At 40.9% G+C, this 20578-nt stretch overlaps 1 protein-coding gene across 3 annotated transcripts in view; it reads right to left on the bottom strand.

Moving 5' to 3' along the window:
- Positions 1-20578, bottom strand: part of ASAP2 (ArfGAP with SH3 domain, ankyrin repeat and PH domain 2) — a 92439-nt gene that overhangs the window by 51661 nt on the left and 20200 nt on the right. For all 3 annotated transcript variants that reach the window (XM_021390454.1, XM_021390455.1, XM_021390456.1), the window contains exons 2-4: positions 16714-16786; positions 12780-12925; positions 53-127 (exon numbers count right to left, since the gene is read on the bottom strand). In XM_021390454.1, coding sequence (XP_021246129.1) covers positions 53-127; positions 12780-12925; positions 16714-16786 — 294 coding nt within the window. The remainder of the gene's footprint in view (positions 1-52; positions 128-12779; positions 12926-16713; positions 16787-20578) is intronic.

Here is a 20578-nt window from a genome sequence, read left to right as displayed (position 1 = left end):
GTATCTATTGTACCAACAGTAATTTAATATATAAATAAGAATATAAACATACCCCTTTTACTCCTTTCAGATCTCCCTTCAGCAAACTGTCCAAGGGAAAAGTGATTATGTTGTTCATATTCTGAATCTATAAGACAAAAAATTACATCAGAATACATTTAATGTATTTTAATGTAGCATGCACGTTGTCTCAATGCACAAATAACAAAAAGTTTCAGTAAGTAATCTTCATAGAACCATTAAGGGTGGGAAAAAACCGTAAGATCATCAAATCCAACTGTCCACCTACCACCAGTACTGCTCACTAAACCATGTTCTTTAGGACAACATCTACACATTTCTTAAACAACTCCAGGGACAGTGACTCCACCACCTAACTGGGCAGCATGTTCCAGTGCCTACCCACTCTTTTGGAGAAGCTTTCCTAATATGCAACTCAAACCTCCCCTGGCGCAACTTGAAGCCATTACCTCGCGTCCTATCACAGATAACTAGAAGAAGAGGCCAACTCCCCCTCACCACAGCCTCCTTTCAGGTAGTTACAAAGAGCAATAAGGTCTCCCCTGAGCCTCCTCTTATCCAGACTGAACAATCTCAGTTCATAGAATCATAGAATTAGCTAGGTTGGAAAAGACCTACAAGATCATCCAGTCCAACCATCCACCTACCACCAACAACCCCACTAAACCATGTTTCTCAACACCACATCTAAATGTTTCTTGAACACCTCCAGGGACGGTGACTCAACCACCTCCCTGGGCAGCCCATTCCAGCGCCTGACCACTCTTTCAGAAAAGTAGTGTTTCCTAATGTCCAGCTTAAATCTGCCCCGGTGCAGCTTGAGGCCATTCCCCCTCGTCCTGTCACTAGTTATAAGAGCGAAGAGGCCAACCCCCAGCTCACTACAACCTCCCTTCAGGTAGTTATAGAGAGCGATGAGGTCTCCCCTGAGCCTCCTCTTCTCCAGACTGAACAATCCCAGCTCCCTCAGCCGCTCCTCATAAGGCCTGTGCTCCAGACCCCTCACCAGCTTCGTCGCCCTCCTCTGAACACGCTCCAGGGGACTCAATGTCTTTCTTGCAATGAGGGGCCCAAAACTGGACACAGTACTCAAGGTGGGGCCTCACCAGCGCTGAGTACAGAGGGATGATCACCTCCCTACTCCTACTGGCAACACTATTTCAGATACAAGCCAGGATGCCACTGGCCTTCTTAGCTGCCTGAGCACATCTTATATATTATTTTCCTTGCACTGCTTTATAAAGAGGCTTATCAGTACAACCAGTAATCAAAGATATAGTAACATGAGTTAATTAAACTTACTCTGAAGACGTTACAATCCAAGCCAGCAAGAAACTAGCAGAATTCCTGCTCACGTAAATATCTCATCCAACAGCAACTGCAAAATGAGACCACTACTTCTAACACTGCCTGATTTTACTGTTTAAATTATATCAAAACAATGACACAATTTTTCTGAGTTTTATTATGTTTTTTAATTCGTGAGTATAATTTAATCTTGTTTATTTTGAAGTCTCTTCAGGCACATTCATAAAACTCATCTCTTACTCACACTACGTAGTGTCTTACTCTGGCACAAATTACAAAGACAAAGAAATCTGGCCTTTAAAAAGCCACTAGTTAAATATTTAGTGTATATTCTTAGAAAGTATTATGTTTGCCATTTACCTATCAATATAAACTTTTAAATAAAGATTTTATGGAGTCTTGTGTAAGTAAGTAATTCAGGAGTGAACAAATAATCCAAGACGAAAAAAATCTTCACTTCGAATGAAAACTAAAAATGAACATACATAAATTTAGATAAATAAATTAATAAAATAAAAAAATGGTTCTGAATAGATATTTTGATAGAGGAAAAGACTGAAGAAAAAAAGTAGGAATAAGAAATAAAGTAGCATACACTAGGAAAAGAAACACTTCATTTCCAGCCCTTTATAATTCAGGGACAACGTTCCAAGTATGAGCCAGGATAGCTAGGCACAGAGATTAAACTACAAGAACCCCAACAGACTGAGCTGAACATAATAAGCAGAGTGCTGATTAACTTTTGCAGCAGTGAAGTGCCTTTCGGTGGGTTTCTTTTTTTGTCGGTATTGTTAACTGTTTTTTTAAAATGTGTTTTTTTCAAGAAGCACAGAAATGTATATATGAGAGCATATTTTCAGAACTGTTTTTAGTAGAGGAAGAATTTTGCATCATGTAACAAATAATGTTTCTGTTCCTGAAGAAACATTGTCAGGAATATCAAAATGTCATTTAGCATAACCCAGTTGGAGAAGGAATGACATTAACAGGAATTTTAAGAAAAAAATATTTCCAACTGCGAAGCCTCAGCCTACCCAGAATGGAAAAATACAAAAGATATCTATCATCCTTGGTGGTCTCACTAGAGCAAACTCAGGGGTTCCATCCCCAGTGGTCCCCATGCTCAGTGATGCTCAACAGCTGCTATTAAAAACAAAAGAACAAACAGAAAACCAAATCCCTCCCTTTCCTCTTCGAAGATGCTAATTTATTGCATTTGCTTGAAATTTCAGCCAGCGACCAGAGAGAAAGAGAACATACATAAATTTTAAAGCTTGAAAAGTTTAGGAAAGTTGAAGAAATAAAATCTGGTCAATTAAGTTTCGACAATAAATCACATTTCCCCTCCTCCACTCTACTTTTCCTTCTCCCAGAAAAGCTGCAGGATGCAACCACAGCCCTTTAGAATCAACAAGTTAAATTCCAACTCTTTGTGTTTGTTTTTAAAATAATTCTTATAAAAACTGTATGAGCAACATCTACACATGCTTAGCTGACAGCACTGGAAACAATCAACCTCCTAAGTTCTCAGCAGCACTACAACATCCACATACCAACATAACAGTGTCTAAAGTTAACAAAATAGTACATTATAAAATATAAGTGAAACAGCTTAAATTACGCAACACTTAGGTAAAAAAATAAAAACTTCTACAAGAAGACTGATGAAATGCACACACCCGTGGACACAGACACCCAGAATGGCTATCCAAGAGGAGAAGCAGAAGAGGCTTCATGAAAGATCTCATCCTACGCAAGATGTTCTGCTGTGTTTTTCTGCTTTATCACTATGTTGTAGTAAAAGGTCTAACCTAAAGATCAATGCCTTCACAGTCTTCATTTAAATACGCTTCAAATCCACATAATCAAGCAGAAAGCAAGAATTAGGTGTTTCTCAACAGCAGATTCAAGACAAGTGTTTCTTCCTTAAGCCATAAAAATGGCAGACCCTCAACTATTCAGAGAGACATATTCATACAACCAACCATCAGCCTTCAAAACAGTTCTGGATATTCCCTAGAGATTCAGTTAATGGGGCATGAACTCATGTTCCTAAATAGAATACTCTAGAAGAATTAGGATATATTTTTTTAAGTAGGGACAATGTTTGTCTATTCAAATTAATTCCTTCTGTGTGCTACTACCTGTAAGTTATTATCAGTCCATTGTATCCCCTATGTTCCTGATTTGCTTGCAACAAATGTAAGCATACATTATGCATGAATTTGTCATTATTAGCCTAGTTAGATGAATCGTACTTGTTCATATTTATAAATCAGCAAAGCAGGATACATAAGAACGATCTTACATTTTTTCCCTCTTTTTTGAGAAGTTTAAGCTGAACTATCAAAAAAATATAGATTCATTTTTGGCACGCAGTGAAGCATTAATATGCTGCAGCTCCTACTATGTGTATACATAGACAGCTAAAATGTATACAGCTATTTATGTTTTAAAATATTTTTTTAAAAGAGACATGCACAAAAGTGCATGAAAGCTTCAAAGAAATTAAAGTCACCCTGTGCCAGAGGAATACAACCAAGTTCCACATGTTTTGGGGAAAAAAAAAAGATATGAAAAGTAAAGCAAAGAAATAGTTGACCTGGTTTCCACTTCCAACACTGCTGCTTAGGCAGACTTGCAGTTTTCCTCTGACAGCCTCCAACAAGATAAGATGACAGAGACAGGATAATAAATTAAAACTTTGTAAGTTGGAGAAAGCTCAGAGGAGGAGAAGAATAAATGGCAGGAGGGAGAATGTAAAAATAAACGAACTCGTGGCTGCCAGAAGTGATGGTAGAGGCAACAGACAAGCCAATATTTGCTAAGCAGGAAGATTTTCAAGGAGCTTAAGAGTCTGTGGCTAAACACTGAAGTTCTTCATTTGCCAGCACTCCTATTTATTTTAATGAGACTTTTTTTTCAGAATTGCTTTAAATCCAGGACAAAACAAACAAAATAAGCAAACTAAAAAAGAAACCAAAAGCTTTTTCACTACTTCAGAAGGAACTTTCTTAACACAGAGTGATTTTCATTGAACTAAAACTCAGACACTTGAAGAACCTGCGACATGACTCACGCTGGCGTTACCAAATTCTAGATGCATCCCATGTACTGAGAAGCTCTGGGCTTTCTCAACCACCAATGAACTCAAGTGTTTACAAGTGCCAATTTTGCTTGCTGACTGGTAATTATTTTCTTTTTTTTAAGGCAAGTTCTATTGCACTGAAAAATTTCCAACAGTTTTTCCAGTGACTTGAGTAGGACAGGATCAATCAACATGGGCATGGAGTGACTGAAAACCGAAACAGGCCCTACAGAAGAGATGCAGTTTGTTTGTCTGAACTTTGAACTTCTGGCATCTAACCATAAGATTTTGGAAAATCGTGAAACAAGAACTTTCAACTTTGCACCATGCTTGGCTCCCACGCACCAGGACACGATGCTACCTTTTGAGCGTCCTTGCTCCCAGCCCTGCCTGCAACATGATCATGTGTCTGGTAAGCAGGACAAGCTGACTTGGTGGCATAGCAATGACTGGTGTCACACTACAGGGAAATGGACTCCAGCGAAGCAGTGACTTCCCAACACTAAATGCCCACATGGGGATGCTCACTCAGCTGGCTATAAAAACATCCTCACATAAGATACCGAATGTTGATCACAGAATCTTAGCAGTTGGAAAGAACCTCTGGAATCATCTAGTCCAACCACCCTGCATAAGCAGGTTCCCTAGAGAAGGTAATGTGATGCCACATACTACTGGCAATGACCACTATACCACCACCAACAGACAAATTACAGATTGGGATCTTCTTGATTACGATCTACAAGCATAAAATACCAGGAAATACATTTTTTAAATGCATTCTTAAAAGCATAAAGTGTATGACTCTAAAAGCAAAGGAAGAAGAGACTTGAGGTTATTCCAGCACATCTTCCTTGCCAGTGGAGAATTCCCAACCGTACATTCTCTAACTAAGGTTAAAAAATCTAAGTGGAAAGCTTCCACTGCTTTCTCTGGGCCACCTCATCTAATATTTTTCACAGTGAGAGCCCATCTACATGCAATTTATTAAGTTCCCCTTCTGCAAGCACACAGTTATCTTTTGAGCCAAACCCATTCTTCTAAGCCTTCTTCATAAAATAACCTATTTAAGCCCCGATCATTTTTTTCTTACTGTCCTCTGATTTCTTTCCAGTTGGATCAATATCATTTTGGCAAAGAAATAAAGATAAGATTCCAGACAGAGCTGAACCAGTGCCATGTAAGGAGGAATTATTACATCCTGCTTTTCCTAGCACCTACAACCATAAGGTCTACTGCACTTTCTGTACTTTCCTACTTACTGCAAGTGCAAGCCTTAACATCTCTTTCCAGATTTACATAAAAGTTTACACTGCTTTCTGATTATTTGAATCCCTCTAGACCGTCTGGGTAGTTCAGTGTTCAGTAGCTCCTGAAGATAATTTTTAATGTTTATGTATTTTTCTTGATTTATTTTTCGTGACCTAGAATATTACTCTCAGGCCTGTCAAGGTTCCTCTGGATAACAATCCCTACCCTTCATTGACAACACCACACAGCGTGGTGTCATCAGCAAACTCACTGACGAGTGCACTCAATCCCATTGTCCACGTCACCAGCAAAGATGTTAAATAGCACTGGTCCCAATACTGATACCTGAGGAATACCATTCATCTTCATGTGCACGCTGAGTCGTTGACCACAACTCTTTGAGTGCAATCATCCAGGTACTTCATTATCCACCAACTAGTCCCTCCATTAAATCCATGTCTCTCCAATTTAGAGACAATGATGCCATGTGGGACAGTGTCAAATGTTCTGCACAAATCCAGGTAGATGACATAGAATGATAGAATGTCTTAGGTTGGAAGGGACCTCAAGGATCACTAAGCTCCAACTCCCCTGCCGCAGGCAGGGCCGCCAACCTCCACATCTAATACTAGATCAGGCTGCACAGGGCCCCATCCAGTCTGGCCTTGAACACCTCCAGGGACAGGGCATCCACAACCTCTCTGGGCTGCCTGTCCTAGCACCTCACCACTCTCACAGTAAAGAACTTCCCCCTGATATCTAACTTAAAAATCTTCCCTCCTTCAACTTAAAACTATTTCCCCTTGTCCTGCCACTATCTACCCCTGTAAAGAGTTGACTCCCCTCCTGTTTGTAGCCTCCCTTCAGGTACTGGAAGGCTGCAATGAGGTCACCCCGCAGCCTTCTCTTCTCCAGGCTGAACAAGCCCAGCTTCCTCAGCCTGACTTCGTAGGGGAGGTGCTCCAGCCCTCTGATCACTTTTGTGGCCCTCCTCTGGACCCTCTCCAGCAGCTCCCTGTCTTTCTTGTCTTGGGGGCCCCAGAGCTGGATGCAGTACTCCAGATGGGGCCTCATGAGGGCAGAGTAGAGAGGGATAATCACCTCCCTCTCCCTGCTGGCCACCCCTCTTCTGATGGAGCCCAGGATACCATTTGCTTTCCAAGCTGCAAGAGCACACTGCTGGCTCATGTCCAGTTTTTCATCCACCAGGACCCCCAGGTCCTTCTCTGCAAGACTACTCTCAAAGATTATTCCTCCCAGTCTGTATATACGCCTGGGATTCCTCCGGCCCAAGTGCAAAACCTTGCACTTTGCTGTGTTGAACCTCATTAGATTCACCTGGGCCCACCTTTCGAGTCTGTTGAGGTCCCTCTGAATGGCATCCTATAAGTGCTATTCCCTTATCCACCAGTGTTGAAAGCCCATCACAAAAGGCCACCAAATTTGTCAGGTATTATTTGCTCTTAGTGAAGCCACCTTCATTAAGGAGGCTGTCACCTCCTTCTTTTCCATGCGCAATACCATAGTTTCCAGGAAGATCTGCTCTGTGATCTTACCAGGAATAGAGATGAGAGTGACTGGCCTTTCGATAGCAGCTTAGGAACTTCATCTGCCAGGACACTTGGATGCACAGGACTCTAACCAACCAGATCCCTGAAAAAGCCAAAGCCTGCTCTCCAGAAGCAAGCTTGCTGTGCACCCTCCTCGCTGCCCGAAGGATCTCAAATTCCACCATTTCACAGTCACTGCAGCCAAGGATGCCCTTGAGCTTCGTGTTCCCCATCAGTTCCTGCTTGAGGATGAGAACAAAGTCAAGTACAGAATCTCTCCTTGTTGGCTCCTTTATCACTTGGAGAGGGAAGCTATCATTAGTACATTCCAGGAACCTCCTGGATTGCTTATGTCCTATTTTGTTGTCCCTGCAACATACACTGGGGTGAGTTAAGGTCCCCATGAGGACCAGTGCTTGAGAACATGAGGTTGCTTCTCTTTCTACAGATGGCTTCATCTGCTCAATCTTCCTGGTCGGATGGCCTGCAGCAGAACCCCCACTATAATGTCACCTGCCCCTGCCCTTCCTTTAACCCTGACCCTAGAGCTCTAGGTCAGCTCCTCATCCATCCCCAGGCAGAGTTCCATGCACTCCAGCTGGTCACTGACATACAGAGTGACACGCCCTACGCCCTACCTACATCCTACGGTGTCTGTATTTTTCTATTCCAACACTCTGGTCATGGGAGCCATCCCACCACATCTCCATGGTGCCAGTAAGATCACAGCCCTGCAGGTGTGTGCATGTCTCTAACTCCTCTTGTTTATTCCCCATGCTACGTGAATTTGCGCAGAGGCATTTAAGCTGCGCCACTGATGAGGCTGACTTACTGAACTGGAATTGCCTCATGCTGATCTTTAATCATCAATCTTTAATCTTCACACATAATGCTCCAAACTCATATATATATCTGTAGCTCCCACATGTACTTAATTTAAATGAATACTTCTACTAAACTATACACATTTGTAAAGCTTCAGACACCAAATATACTTTTAAAACCCATTATCCAGGAGAGAAAATTCTGGACACAAAAATCTGTAAGTTCATTATGCAGTACCGAAATATATGTCCTTCTGTTTTCTTACTGGTTATCTTCTGCATCTAAGCAAAGAAGCTGGACATGAGCCAGCAGTATGCGCTGGCAGCCCAGAAGGCCAACTATTTTCTGGGCTGCTTTAAAAGAGGAGCGGACAGCAGGGAGAGGGAGGTGATTGTCCCCCTCTACTCAGCTCTTGTGAGGCCCCATTTGGAGTACTGCCTCCAGGCCTGGGGCCCCCAGCACAAGAAAGATGTGGAGCTCTTGGAGTGGGTCCAGAGGAGGGCCACCCAGATGAACAGAGGGCTGGAGCACCTCTCCTATGAAGAAAGGTTGAGGGAACTGGGCTTGTTTAGATTGGAGAAGGCTCTGGGGAGATCTCACTGTGGCCTTCCAGTGCTTGAAGGGAGCATATAAACAGGAGGGAGTATGACTGTTTACATGGGTGGATAGTGATAGGACAAGGAGGAATGGTTTTAAACTGAGACAGGGGAGATGTAGGTTAGATATTAGGAGGAAGTTTTTCACACAGAGGGTGGTGACGCACTGCAACAGGTTGCCCAAGGAGGCTGTGGATGCCCCATCCCTGGAGGCATTCAAGGCCAGACTGGACGTGGCTCTGGGCAGCCTGGTCTAGTGGTTGGTGACCCTGCACTCAGCAGGGGGGTTGAAACTCAATGATCTTTGAGGTCCTTTTCAACCCAGGCCATTCTATGATTCTATGAAATCTCCTTTCTTCTTACAGTTTTAAAATGAAGTAAAGTAAGAGCGTATGGTCAGAAAAATGCCACCACTGTTCTTCCATTACTCCTCACTGAAAATCCAAGGACTATTAATAAAACAATTTCTCACACTGAATCTCTTTCTTCCAGCTACCTTTTCCACAGTGAAGATAGCAGATTCCAGTCCTCTCAGTTACCATCAGGAAAAAAAAATGTCCAAGAAGCAATATGGTATGTGCCACAAAAAGTACTGCGTTAGCTCTAACACAGCAGAGAACCTTCCATCTTTTTTCTGTATTTCACTATCAAAAAAGACTTCTCAATTGACTGATCTTAAACACAATTCCAATTCAAAGCAAGTTCAAGGAAAATGTATAACTTGGTATTGGAGCTATGGCTAGAGAAAATACTGCAGAATACATCATAAATTGATCAAAGTATTAGGCAAAAGCGAGCAGCTACAAGGACCTGACATGCAATAAGCATCATTTTTTTTTCTCTTTAAGATGTTTCAGTAATCATTTCAAATTTGAAGAACTCCAGTTCTTCAAAAAAAGTAGCAAGGCAAAACACATAAAAACTCAAGCAATTGAAAGACCTGAACTTTAACTTAAATAGTTTACAGCTGATTAATTTGATTGTAACAAAAATTACTTCAGACATTAATATTTTAAAACTTTAATGTCTTGATAGGTCCATGAAAACATCATAGTCTTTTGAGAAACCTTTAAAAACACTAGAGAAAACAATAGCTTTAAAACCTTGTTAAAAGTAGAGCAACTTTATTATGTCTTTAATTTATCTTACTGAAGTTTGAAAGAAACTGTTTTTGCAGAAGCACTTTACAGCTACAGCTCTAAATGCCACCCAGACCGAGAGCTGACAGAACACATCAGTTTCGAGAAACAAAATCAAAATACAAGACAAAGAAAAACTTGACAGTAGCCTTAAAGCTTTGCCAGTGTTAAAAGCTTTGGCATCTGCTCCAGTCTGAACATGTCCTCTCACTTCCCTGCACATTCTCCACTTGTTTCAGCTAAAAATCTTCTGGGAAAATTCAGAGCCCTATGAAACTTCAGGGGCAAGTCTACCTAAATAATATCTTTCAATGTTTTGTTTTGTTTTGTTTTGTTTTTTAACAGCAGCAGGTTGCATATTGCTAGCCACATGTCTAACGAAACTATTTACAACCAAAGTGTCATCTACCTGGACTTCTCCAAAGCCTTTGACAGGGTCCCTCACCACATCCTTCTCTCCAAATTGGAGAGGTATGGATTTGAAGGATGGACTGTTTGGTGGATTAAGAACCGGTTGGCTGGTCGCAACCAAAGGGTTGTGATCAATGGTTCTGTGTCAGGGTGGAGGCTGGTCACAAGCGTTGTCCCTGAAGGCTCAGTCTTGGGACCGGTGCTCTCCAAGATCTTTATCAATGACATAGACAGTGGAATCGAGTGCACCCTCAGCAAGTTTGCAGACAACACCAAGCTGAGCAGTGCGGTCGATACAGCAGGGGGAAGGGAAGCCATCCAGAGGGACCTGGACAGGCTGGACAAGTGGGCCCATGAGAACCTAATGAGGTTCAACAAGGCCAAGTGCAAGGTGCTGCACTTGGGCCAGGGCAATCCCAGGTATTTATACAGACTGGGGGAAGAATTCCTTGAAAGCAGCCCTGCGGAGAAGGACTTGGGGGTCCTGGTGGACGAGAAGCTGGACATGAGCCAGCAGTGTGCGCTGGCAGCCCGGAAGGCCAACCATGTTCTGGGCTGCATTAAAAGAGGAGTGGCCAGCAGGGAGAGGGAGGTGGTGGTCCCCCTCTACTCGGCTCTTGTGAGGCCCCATCTGGAGTACTGCGTCCAGGCCTGGGGCCCCCAGCACAAAAAAGACGCAGAACTCTTGGAATGAGTCCAAAAAGACATCATATTCAAGGTCCATTCTATTTCTCTATTCCTCTGTTTCTTCAGTATTCCCTTGCTACTCAGAAGAAAAAAAAATTTAAATCTCAACAATATGAAGTACATTAGGAAAGAGCAGAACGTAGAGAGACCTATCCATCATCAGACATCTCTTTAAGAAAGAAGATGCCTATCCTATGGTACTACTAAAGAAACAACAAAACAAACCAACAAACAACATCAAACTGTCATGTCCATGTGCATTACATTTTATACATTTCAAAAACAGTAAAAATAAGAGCCACAGATTGAGAGAAACTAAAGACTTGGGTATGATCTCATAACTTATATATAGAAACTGAAGCAAAAATACGTAGATGATAGTGGGAAAACAGAACACAGGAAAAAAGATATCCTTTGGAGAGGACAAATTAAAAGCTATGTCTTAAGACAAATTTACTAAGATCCATCCATCTCCCATACATATACACTATGTTTTTGTTTTTCTTCGAAGTTAGTGGAAGGGAAGTTATTCATCTCAGAAATATTCTGTAAGTATAGTTATTATTAAGAGAACAAATACTTTGATAAAACTATATTATCGCTCAGCTTCTTAAAATAAAATACATTAACGACTTTTTTGCTGGGGAGGAGGGTGCAGCTCTTAGTAGATTGTTTTTTTAAACCACATTAACATGGCATTTCACAGATCCATTTGTTTAATGAAGTCACCATATTGCAGTTAGTGTAAGATAGAGGGTTTTTTTAGTCAACAGAAGGTATTAATCAGAAAACCCATTCTATTTCCCCTCCCATCTATGGAAAACTACTCAAGATAAATGACTGATTCACACTTGATAAGGATTCTCTTCTGACACATAATCTCAGATGCTATTTGTACAGCCAAAGATACTCAAATCGATATGACCAATATGAAATACATTTCATTGCAGACAAATATACTTGGGGCCAGATTCTCTCTTTGATATCACAATTGAGTAAAAAGAGAGGACAGCATCAGGGAGTGAATGAGACTGCCCTGAATCACATCAGCTGGAAACATTCCCCAAAGAACTGATTATGACCAGCTGGCTGCAAACTAGACATTTGGTCGAGATTCATAAAAGCATCTGATCTGTCCACATCCATTGATTTCAGCAGACACAGATTTTTAAATGTTTGTATCAATCTGGGTCATCTCCCTTTCCTCGCCCCTAGTTTAAGAGTTCTGTGGCTCCAGTTAACTCTGGATCTTGTCCAGACACAGATCTAGCTAGCAGAATGGAGAATCAGAATCTGCTGTTTGTGCTCTTTGATTAATGTGTGAAACTGAGGCTGAAAATTCTCCATTCATAATTAAAATTCCCATTCTTCCATTTGGCTCCAACCCACTTGGCTCACTGAAGAGTGTTTTTAAGTCTTACTGGCTTCAGTTGCAGGACTGGTCCCCAGTGGATACTACTGTCGCTATGACATGTTTCATTTCTTCTTCCTGCCTGTCCCCCTTGAGAAGCAAGAGACTCTCTTTTTAGAAATTCAAATGGAAAGTGTGAAAACATAAAGTAAAAGCAACATCAAAACCAAGTAAATTAAGTTGAGTTTTCCTGGTTTCACAAGTTAAAAACAGTATAACTTTGTTGTGGGAAGCATTTAGACGTGAGAATTGCCAGAAGAGGGTGAAGTGGTTGGGTTTGGGGTTTTTTTTTTTGAGTTGTGAAAGGTAAAGGCTAAGGCGTGAGATGTTTTCCCTAAGCCAAGTTTTTCTTTTTTGTTTATTTATTTATTTTAAGAACAGTGATTGCTAAAACAGAAGTTATCATCAACTTAAAGAGCTGTTGTAATTCAGAAATATAGAAATTACAGAGCCATTACAAAGGCAACATGTTTTTATTCAAGTAATTCTTACCAAATTTTTGAAGAGTGCAGTTAATTCCTTTGTAAACACAGAAAATTTTAAAAATGCTGTTCCCAAATCTGGGTCATCCCTGCAAACACAGTTGCCTCCGAATTTCTCCAGTGCTTGTGTGTACTGTTCTTCATTTTCCACATGAGCTTCAAAAAGAGCAAAACATGAAAATACTGTCAGCAGATAACAGGTTATAAAAATTATACCCAAGCTTAAAAAAAAAACAGCAGAAAAAAGCAACTTTTCAGAAGGTTTCTCGCTAAGAATGTTTACTTAATACAATTAAAAATATATACATATTTTAACAGTTATGCTGGAAGTATGAAGTAATTCACTAATTCTGGTTTATGTGCATCTATCCACATGCTGTACAAAGGATAATGTGTCATTGCAACAGGACAATCAACTGACAAGCATCCAGTTTAGAAAGTCATGCAATATTTCTGTAACATACAAGGGACCACATACCTCCTAATTCCTATAATGAACACTTACAGTCTTTTATTAATGCTCTCTAAATTTAACTGCTGTGTGCTGAACGAAGAATCAGGGGAGTGGAAACACTGGCAGAGTCCTGAATCCCTACTGTACAGGGCAATAGGTCAAAGATTCTCAGGTCATCTTAGGAAGCAGACTACAAACATTACAGATGAGGATGCAACCCGTATCCATGTTAGCTCTCTGATCCAGACCAGCAGTGGGGATCTGAAGTGAATCCTAGCAGTCTGCATTTCACATGAGATGACTTAGTTCTCAGAGCAGTTTAGGTTCCCTCCTAAGAGGACAGAACTTTCTCAGAAGTGCCCCAGTGTCTAATGGAGATGACAGGCTCTGAATATAGGTGTAGTCTGCACTTCCTTAATGCTCTTCAAAGCTTTGAACTCCATGTGTTGAGGAGTTATTCCGCCCAGGGAGTGAGATGAAATCTAGGCCAAAGGAGGTTCCCTGATTCAAATATAAGGGAAATGTGAGGGGTCTCCATCTTATCTACATCTAGCTAGTGACTCAAATCCTAGTCTACCAGTTACTGTCCAGTGTAGACAGACATAAGAAGTTCACGTCAAGCCAGTCTGAGGAATAAAAAAACCTCTTTCTGAGCCTAGTGATCAAGTTAAGCTTGAGCACACAAGGCAAAGCACATCAATTTGGCACCTGAGTAAGTTACTACTGCCTATTTCTTATTCTAGTTGTAGCAAATGTCTAATGGTTCAAAAGAAGTAAGAAAAAAAAAACCCACACCCTAGAAAACGAATCACGCATGAATAAGAACAAAGAATCCTTCTTGGCCAGTGCCTGAAACCAGCAGAAACCCTGAAGATTAGAAGATTAAGGTTAGTTCAAACTAGCAATGATCTGGTTTAATTTCAAGCCCATTTGTGTATGTTAGCAATTTAATATCCAAAGGATTCGTGTTGCTATGTCCTTTCCCCAAAACATTTGGCTATTTGAAGTACAGGATAAACTAAGGCTGTACAGCTAATACTACCGTGTGACATGAATACACCTGGAGAAGCTTCGAATGAACTGGGACATACAGACACTTGAAGAAGCTTTGAACAAACTGGTACAGACACCAAAAAACAGGGTTTGGCACATTGCAACTGCAATATTCACACAGCTACCCAGCGCGGTTAATTATCTCCATATCACTTTCTTTATCCTTACTGCTTCCTGAATCTAGCTTTGCATGTCTGAACCCAAGTAAGGGTGGAGGTCGGGACAATTCAAATAGCAAAAAGAGAACATCGCCACTGCATGAAAACAAGGTGAAAAGGCTGCTGCTGTTAATTGTCAGGGTTAGATGTGAAATCAGCAGGCAGCAGAACCGTGCTGACTTTTTACCAGACTTCTACAAGAGGTTTCTATTCCATATGGCATCCTCAAAACCTGGGCCTCTGCTTCTGGATCTATGTATCAGATTTTTAAAAGTCAACAGACCAGCAGCTCTGCTACAGTTCTAAGACATACTCCAGAACACTGATGGTCACTACAGTAACAACACAATATTGGAGCTGAGCTGGTACTCCACAAGTATATCTAAAGAGCAGGAAGTGGTGCTGTTTCCACAGATCCCAACCCAAAACACTCTCCCTTGCCCTCTGGTTTCTTTCTGATGGGCTTTAAAAGCTTTTCTACAAACTTTTTAGATGGTCTTGTAATGATGGGACAAAAGAGGAATGGCTTTAAATCAAAAGAGGGGAGATTTAAATTAGGTATTAGGAAGAATTCTTTGCTCAGAGGGCGGTGAGGCCCTGACACAGCTGCCCAGAGAGCTGTGGGTGCCCCATCCCTGCAGGCGCTCAAGGCCAGGTTGGGTGGGCCCTGGGCAGCCTGAGCTGGTGGGGGGCAGCCAGCCCACGGCAGGGCTTGGGTGGGTGGGCTGTGAGGTCCCTGCCAGCCAAGGCCTTTGTGTGGTTCTGTCAAAAACAAAACAAAAACACCCGAGCCATGTTTGTTTGAGGCTTTGAGGGTTTTTTTTTAGTAAGAAAATAAATGATGTACAAATTGGGATCATAATGGTTTCTACCATTCACACACTTAAGGAAAACAGAACAAGTACACTTTATACTCAGGGAAACTATATTAAAAAAGCAAACAAAAAAAACCCCACCAGTAGCCATGCTCTTTTGAGTACAGAGCAACAGTTTTTGTTTTGTCAAAAGAAACCTCCATTGCTGGAGAGCAACTGGCTTAGCAGTATTTGTGCTGGTGGAAGGGACGTGCCTACAAACGTTTATTGTCAAGACTGAGAAGCACGAATTTGAAAACTAGGCAGAGCGCTGGTTTTTAGGCAAAAAATGCAGCAATATGCTGCAATACTATAACAAGTACACTGATGAGGAACCATAGTCTAGCACCTGAAAATTACCAAGAAACCAAAAACTCAACAGAACACAGCATGCCAAATAAATACATAATGGATAACACAGCTCCAGATTCATCTTAAACTAGGCACTCAACCATCCAAAGATAACAGCTTCATAAGCTTCAGCAAGAAGGAATTTCCTTTCAATTAGCTGACACTAATTACACCACAATAGTAGTTCTTGTTATAATTTTATATCCAAACACCAACACACTCATAAGTTCTGCCAGATATTGGTGGCTCTCCAAAATCGCCAGGCCTATCTATTTTGCATATAATATAGGTTTTCTTAGCTCTAATTGCTATGAACTGCAAGATGAGAACAAAAACGAACAAAATGCTGTTTCTTCTTGTTGCTGATCCACAAAAACAAAAGCTTCATTTATTTTTCTAAAGATAAACACACAGAACTTCATGAGATTGGAGCAGATATGAAAATGCACACAGTAATAGTTCTCCATATTTTTCTCACTTGTGTCAGAGAAACATGTGACTGCACATCATGACTATATCAAGTTGAAGCTCATCAGCTTTCTCATCATGAAATTCTCAACACAGAAATGTTGAGGTCCTTCCTGGGAGCCACCAGGAAGGCTGTTTCAAAAAGCAGTTAAGTTGGTGTAGATTCCTATTGTTGCCAAAAAGGATCGTTTCCACACATCCCCCACCTCCCCACCACGTCCTCAAGGACACGGAACACATGCCTTACAGTGAAATCAACACAGCTGGGGTTAGATGAGCACCTGAAATGGCATCTGTAAATTCATGCATGCTGAAAATCCCATCTAGGGATCTGTCAAGCAGCAGGGGTGGCAGAAAGAGCACATAGCCCCGAGCAGGGGGAAGGACCCCCATTTCATATCAGAATGGTACAGCAGGCTCCGCTATCTCACAAAAATTTATCGTTACTTATCTCATTATTATGCAGCTAGTTCAAGACTGCTATTTAAAATGCACGTATTTCTTAAGAGTTACCCATGTAACTTTCTGTTTCATTAAGAAGACCAACTGCTTCACCAATCCTACAGTTTCAGCAATACAGATTACCAGAAGTTATTAGCTACTTACCCAGACCAGATACATTTATCGCTTTGACAGACTTCTTCATTTTGTAGAGAACAGTTCGGTCAACATCCAGAGCCTAAAGGAGAAAAAAAAATTAAATGTGAAATACTGGATTGAGCTCCACTAAATCTGTGTCCTAGAAACTTTCTGTACTTATAATAGAATTATGTTAGTTAATTTTATTTCTGTAATTATTGAATTACATGCCAGTTGCTCCCACCCCCATCTGTACAACCCATTCTGTCCCTCTGTTCACAAGGATACATTTTCCCTCTTTCCATGGTGACCAGATTCATTTATACCCAGAACCTTCTGGGTTTATTAATAGTATAATATTCCAAAATGAAAGTATTTATACAATATCTTCTTATGTTAAATTATTAAAGAAGCTTACTTAAAATAGTTTCAGCCTGCCGTATGTTTTGACATATGATGCTGAAGAAACAAGCAGTATCATTTCCCCAGGCAGAATATTCAAAATGGAACTTAATTTCAGCTTTCTTGAATAATTCAGTTAATTAATTGCATTCCCAATCATATGAACTTTGTGACTGCTTTGCTGAGCAAAATAAATTGAGTCTCTCTCAAAAATACCACTTGTTTTTTGACACTGTGCAAAGGTTTTACCAACACAACATAAAATTCAAGTTTAAATCCTGTCCAGAATCCTCAAGCACTTATAATCAACTCATTTGAAACTGAGAAATGGAAGTAAGCAACCATTTTGCTTACTAAAATGAAATATGGGCAGATAAAAAAAGAAACAAACTTTGCAAAGCTGCAAGAAAATTTAAATATGAATTCCAAAGCTTGGGCCTCATTGAAGAACAATACCAAAACCAAGAAATTACATTATGCCAAGAGCTATTTAGCATGCTACACACTAAAACAGCAAACAGAAAGCACGAAATTCATACTAGTTTTCATTCAAAAGGTTCCAGTGAGCTGCATCATTTGTGTAAGACAAACGATGCATACCAGTCAGTCCCCAGGAACCCATCTTAACATACAGAATTCAAACAGAAAGATTATCCATCATAATTAAGGGCGTATTCTTAAACTGAATCCATTTAGACCACAAATAGCTGGGCAACATCTTTGCAGCACTCCATGGAAATGCACACATTTTGACGTTGCCTTCCTACCACAGTGTCACAGTACTGCTACGTCCACTGGAACTTTTACATCCTGTGCCTTTGCAGTTTGCATCTGAAATGTATTAGAAGAAGTACAGAGACATTATCACCTGTGACGGTCTGAAAAAAATCCCTAGGAATGCCCATAAAAGTCACGCAGGGCTCTGTTCACTTCAGCAATTTGGATTGCAGCCATTAAAATGAACTAGTATACAGCACAGTCTCAAAGGTTGGAACAGTCACCTGCCTGCGTGGAAACACAGAAGGTAACACCCTCACTGCGTATTAAGTGATTGCTAAAACAACCTCAGCAGAGCACCCATCCGACCAGCCAAATACAGAGGAAAGATAATTTCATCAATGACTTCATCAAAGAGCAATTACTCTCTTGGAGAGGAAAAGAAGGCAACATCCCCAACCACAAGCATCATAATTAATGGCCCAAGGAGAAAGATGATGGCCAGAGACTTTGAAGCTGCAGATTCCGTTCCCAGCTGAGTCTCAGATTTGCATGTGCAGCTGATAAATTATTTAACGCCTGCACTTTAGTTATGGAAAAAAAAGAAAGAGGAGAATATGGTATTTCTTCAATAAAAGGAGAGTGCAGGAAGGATAAATGCATTGGTTGAATTACGAACCACCCGTACTATTGCGGTGAGAGTTACAGATGGGCCTAAAGGTACGTCAGCCATGACTACAGCAGTCAGAAAGCACAGACTCTCAGTAAGGGAAAATTGTAGCTCTTCTTTAACTAAAGTCATCATTTTGGTTTGCCAAAACCTCCCAATCGACTCCTGTTTTCTCCAGGGTTAGGCACCAGCACAGAAAGCTAATGCCATAACATACTGGTGCTGGCAATTTGAATACCTGGGCAAGCTTAGGCAGTCAGTTCACATAAACATTGAAAACATGCACGTCAAAAAGAAAACCTCTAGAGAAGACTGAGGGCCACAGAGCAAGCAAAACCTAAGGCCATAGTTTGGTGAACGTTTTCTGGACAGCCAGGATAGGCTTACTTGGGACTCCTTCCACCCTCTCAGCTGCTCCTGTACAAGTGTTTGTGGGGACAAGTGGTAAACCACAGCAGAGAAGTGATCCGTGTTCAAAATGACACATGGAGAAAAAGCTGGTTTTCAGCTGGATTCAATACAATCCAGATGAGAAGGCAAAGGAAAAGCAGGAATAAGTTGAATGACCAACAAACCTCCAAGAAACTCTCCAAGACCATTTCTGAACAAGAATTACATAAATGGCTACTTGAGTGTAACAAGCACTTACTGTTATCCTCTCTTTTTTTCTTTTCTCACCCTTAGCATTATGTTAGTTTTAAACTTAAATGTTTGCATTCCTTCATATTTTCCTTTACCTCATTAAAACAGGCTGAGTAGTTCAGTTTGTCTGGAAAGCAGTACCATACTTCTAAGGTGACAGCAGACAATCAACAGTCAAACAGCCAACATGACTGAAACTAAATGGCTGAACACCTCATGGAGAAGAAACACTAGCTTTGCTTGCTAAGGACTTTGCTCAGCTTCTGTTCAGGTGTTCAGCCACAAATAGCACAGAAGAGTGCTCCCAGTAGCAAAGTATCCACACTTTCTTTGTGTAAAGGTAACAAGGACTCAACTGATTTCTTCTCTAAAGCAGTCAAAAATGAAAAAGCGAAGAACTGAAGTAATTTGTGACATAAAGCATTCCATACAAAACCTAAAGGAATAAATTATGTTTTGTTCTTTAAGAATGCGGGTGTTTTATTGTTGATTCAAATAACTGGGATGAACAGTGATAATGGTAAGAAATTCAACAGCGAAGACTGCAAAGTCATTTCACCCGGGGCACAACACATATATGAACTGGGAGATCATTTGCCAAAAAATTAGGGGAAAAAAGGATTTTGGTTTAGCAGCTGTAGGTCCAAGGTGTTGGTCTTATGAGCTTATGTGTCACACACAAAATGGGAAGCGATACTGATGTTGCATTCATCCACTAGTATGTGAAATACGGAATGGAAGTAAATGTTTTTCTTGATCTGTTCTGGTTTTGGAATTAGATTGTTTGGAGTAAGCTACAGAAAACTTAAAATCACCTACATCAGGCCCATAGCAAAAGGGAGTCAGCATATGTTCGCTGCACAATAGGGATTATATGTAAAACAAAAAAAGCACAAGACATAGGAAGAAGGGGCTACCTTCCTGAAAGGTTCCCCAGTCTACTGCATAGGGAACCGACAATCAATCAGATTTTGCTGGGTTAATATGATACCAAAAACCCACACCCTATGCTTGCTCAGGCACCCTGATAGACAGGCTGCAACCTGGTCTCTCCAAACTTGAAAGGATCCCATCTGATGGCAGCAAAGAAGAAAAAGAGATAAACACTCAGAAATATTTAAGCTGAGATCTAACATTAGCATAAGAACAGCTGAGTGAAAGATGTATATGAACAAACTGCAGCCGGAGATCAGGAAAACAACTCCAGTTCTGGAAAGCCTCCTGAACAGGGAATGAAGGGTAAAAAAACAAAATACCAGGCCATCTAAAGAGGGACCTGAATAAACTCACGAAGGATTGTTGTGGTGGTTCCTACAGCGGTAAGGAGCCAGACTTGCCCTGCAGGAGGGCTCTTTTAGTCCTCCAATCCTCTGTGAAATCCTTCAGTACTATTTCATTTTAGAGCGGTGATGCACATCTACAGACTGATGGATAAAATACTGAAACATTTCCAATCACTAA

Source organism: Numida meleagris, chromosome 3, assembly GCF_002078875.1.
Source record: "Numida meleagris isolate 19003 breed g44 Domestic line chromosome 3, NumMel1.0, whole genome shotgun sequence".
Taxonomy (NCBI): domain Eukaryota; kingdom Metazoa; phylum Chordata; class Aves; order Galliformes; family Numididae; genus Numida; species Numida meleagris.
The sequence above is the reverse complement of the archived record's forward strand: the minus strand, read 5'-3'. Positions and strand labels throughout refer to the sequence as shown.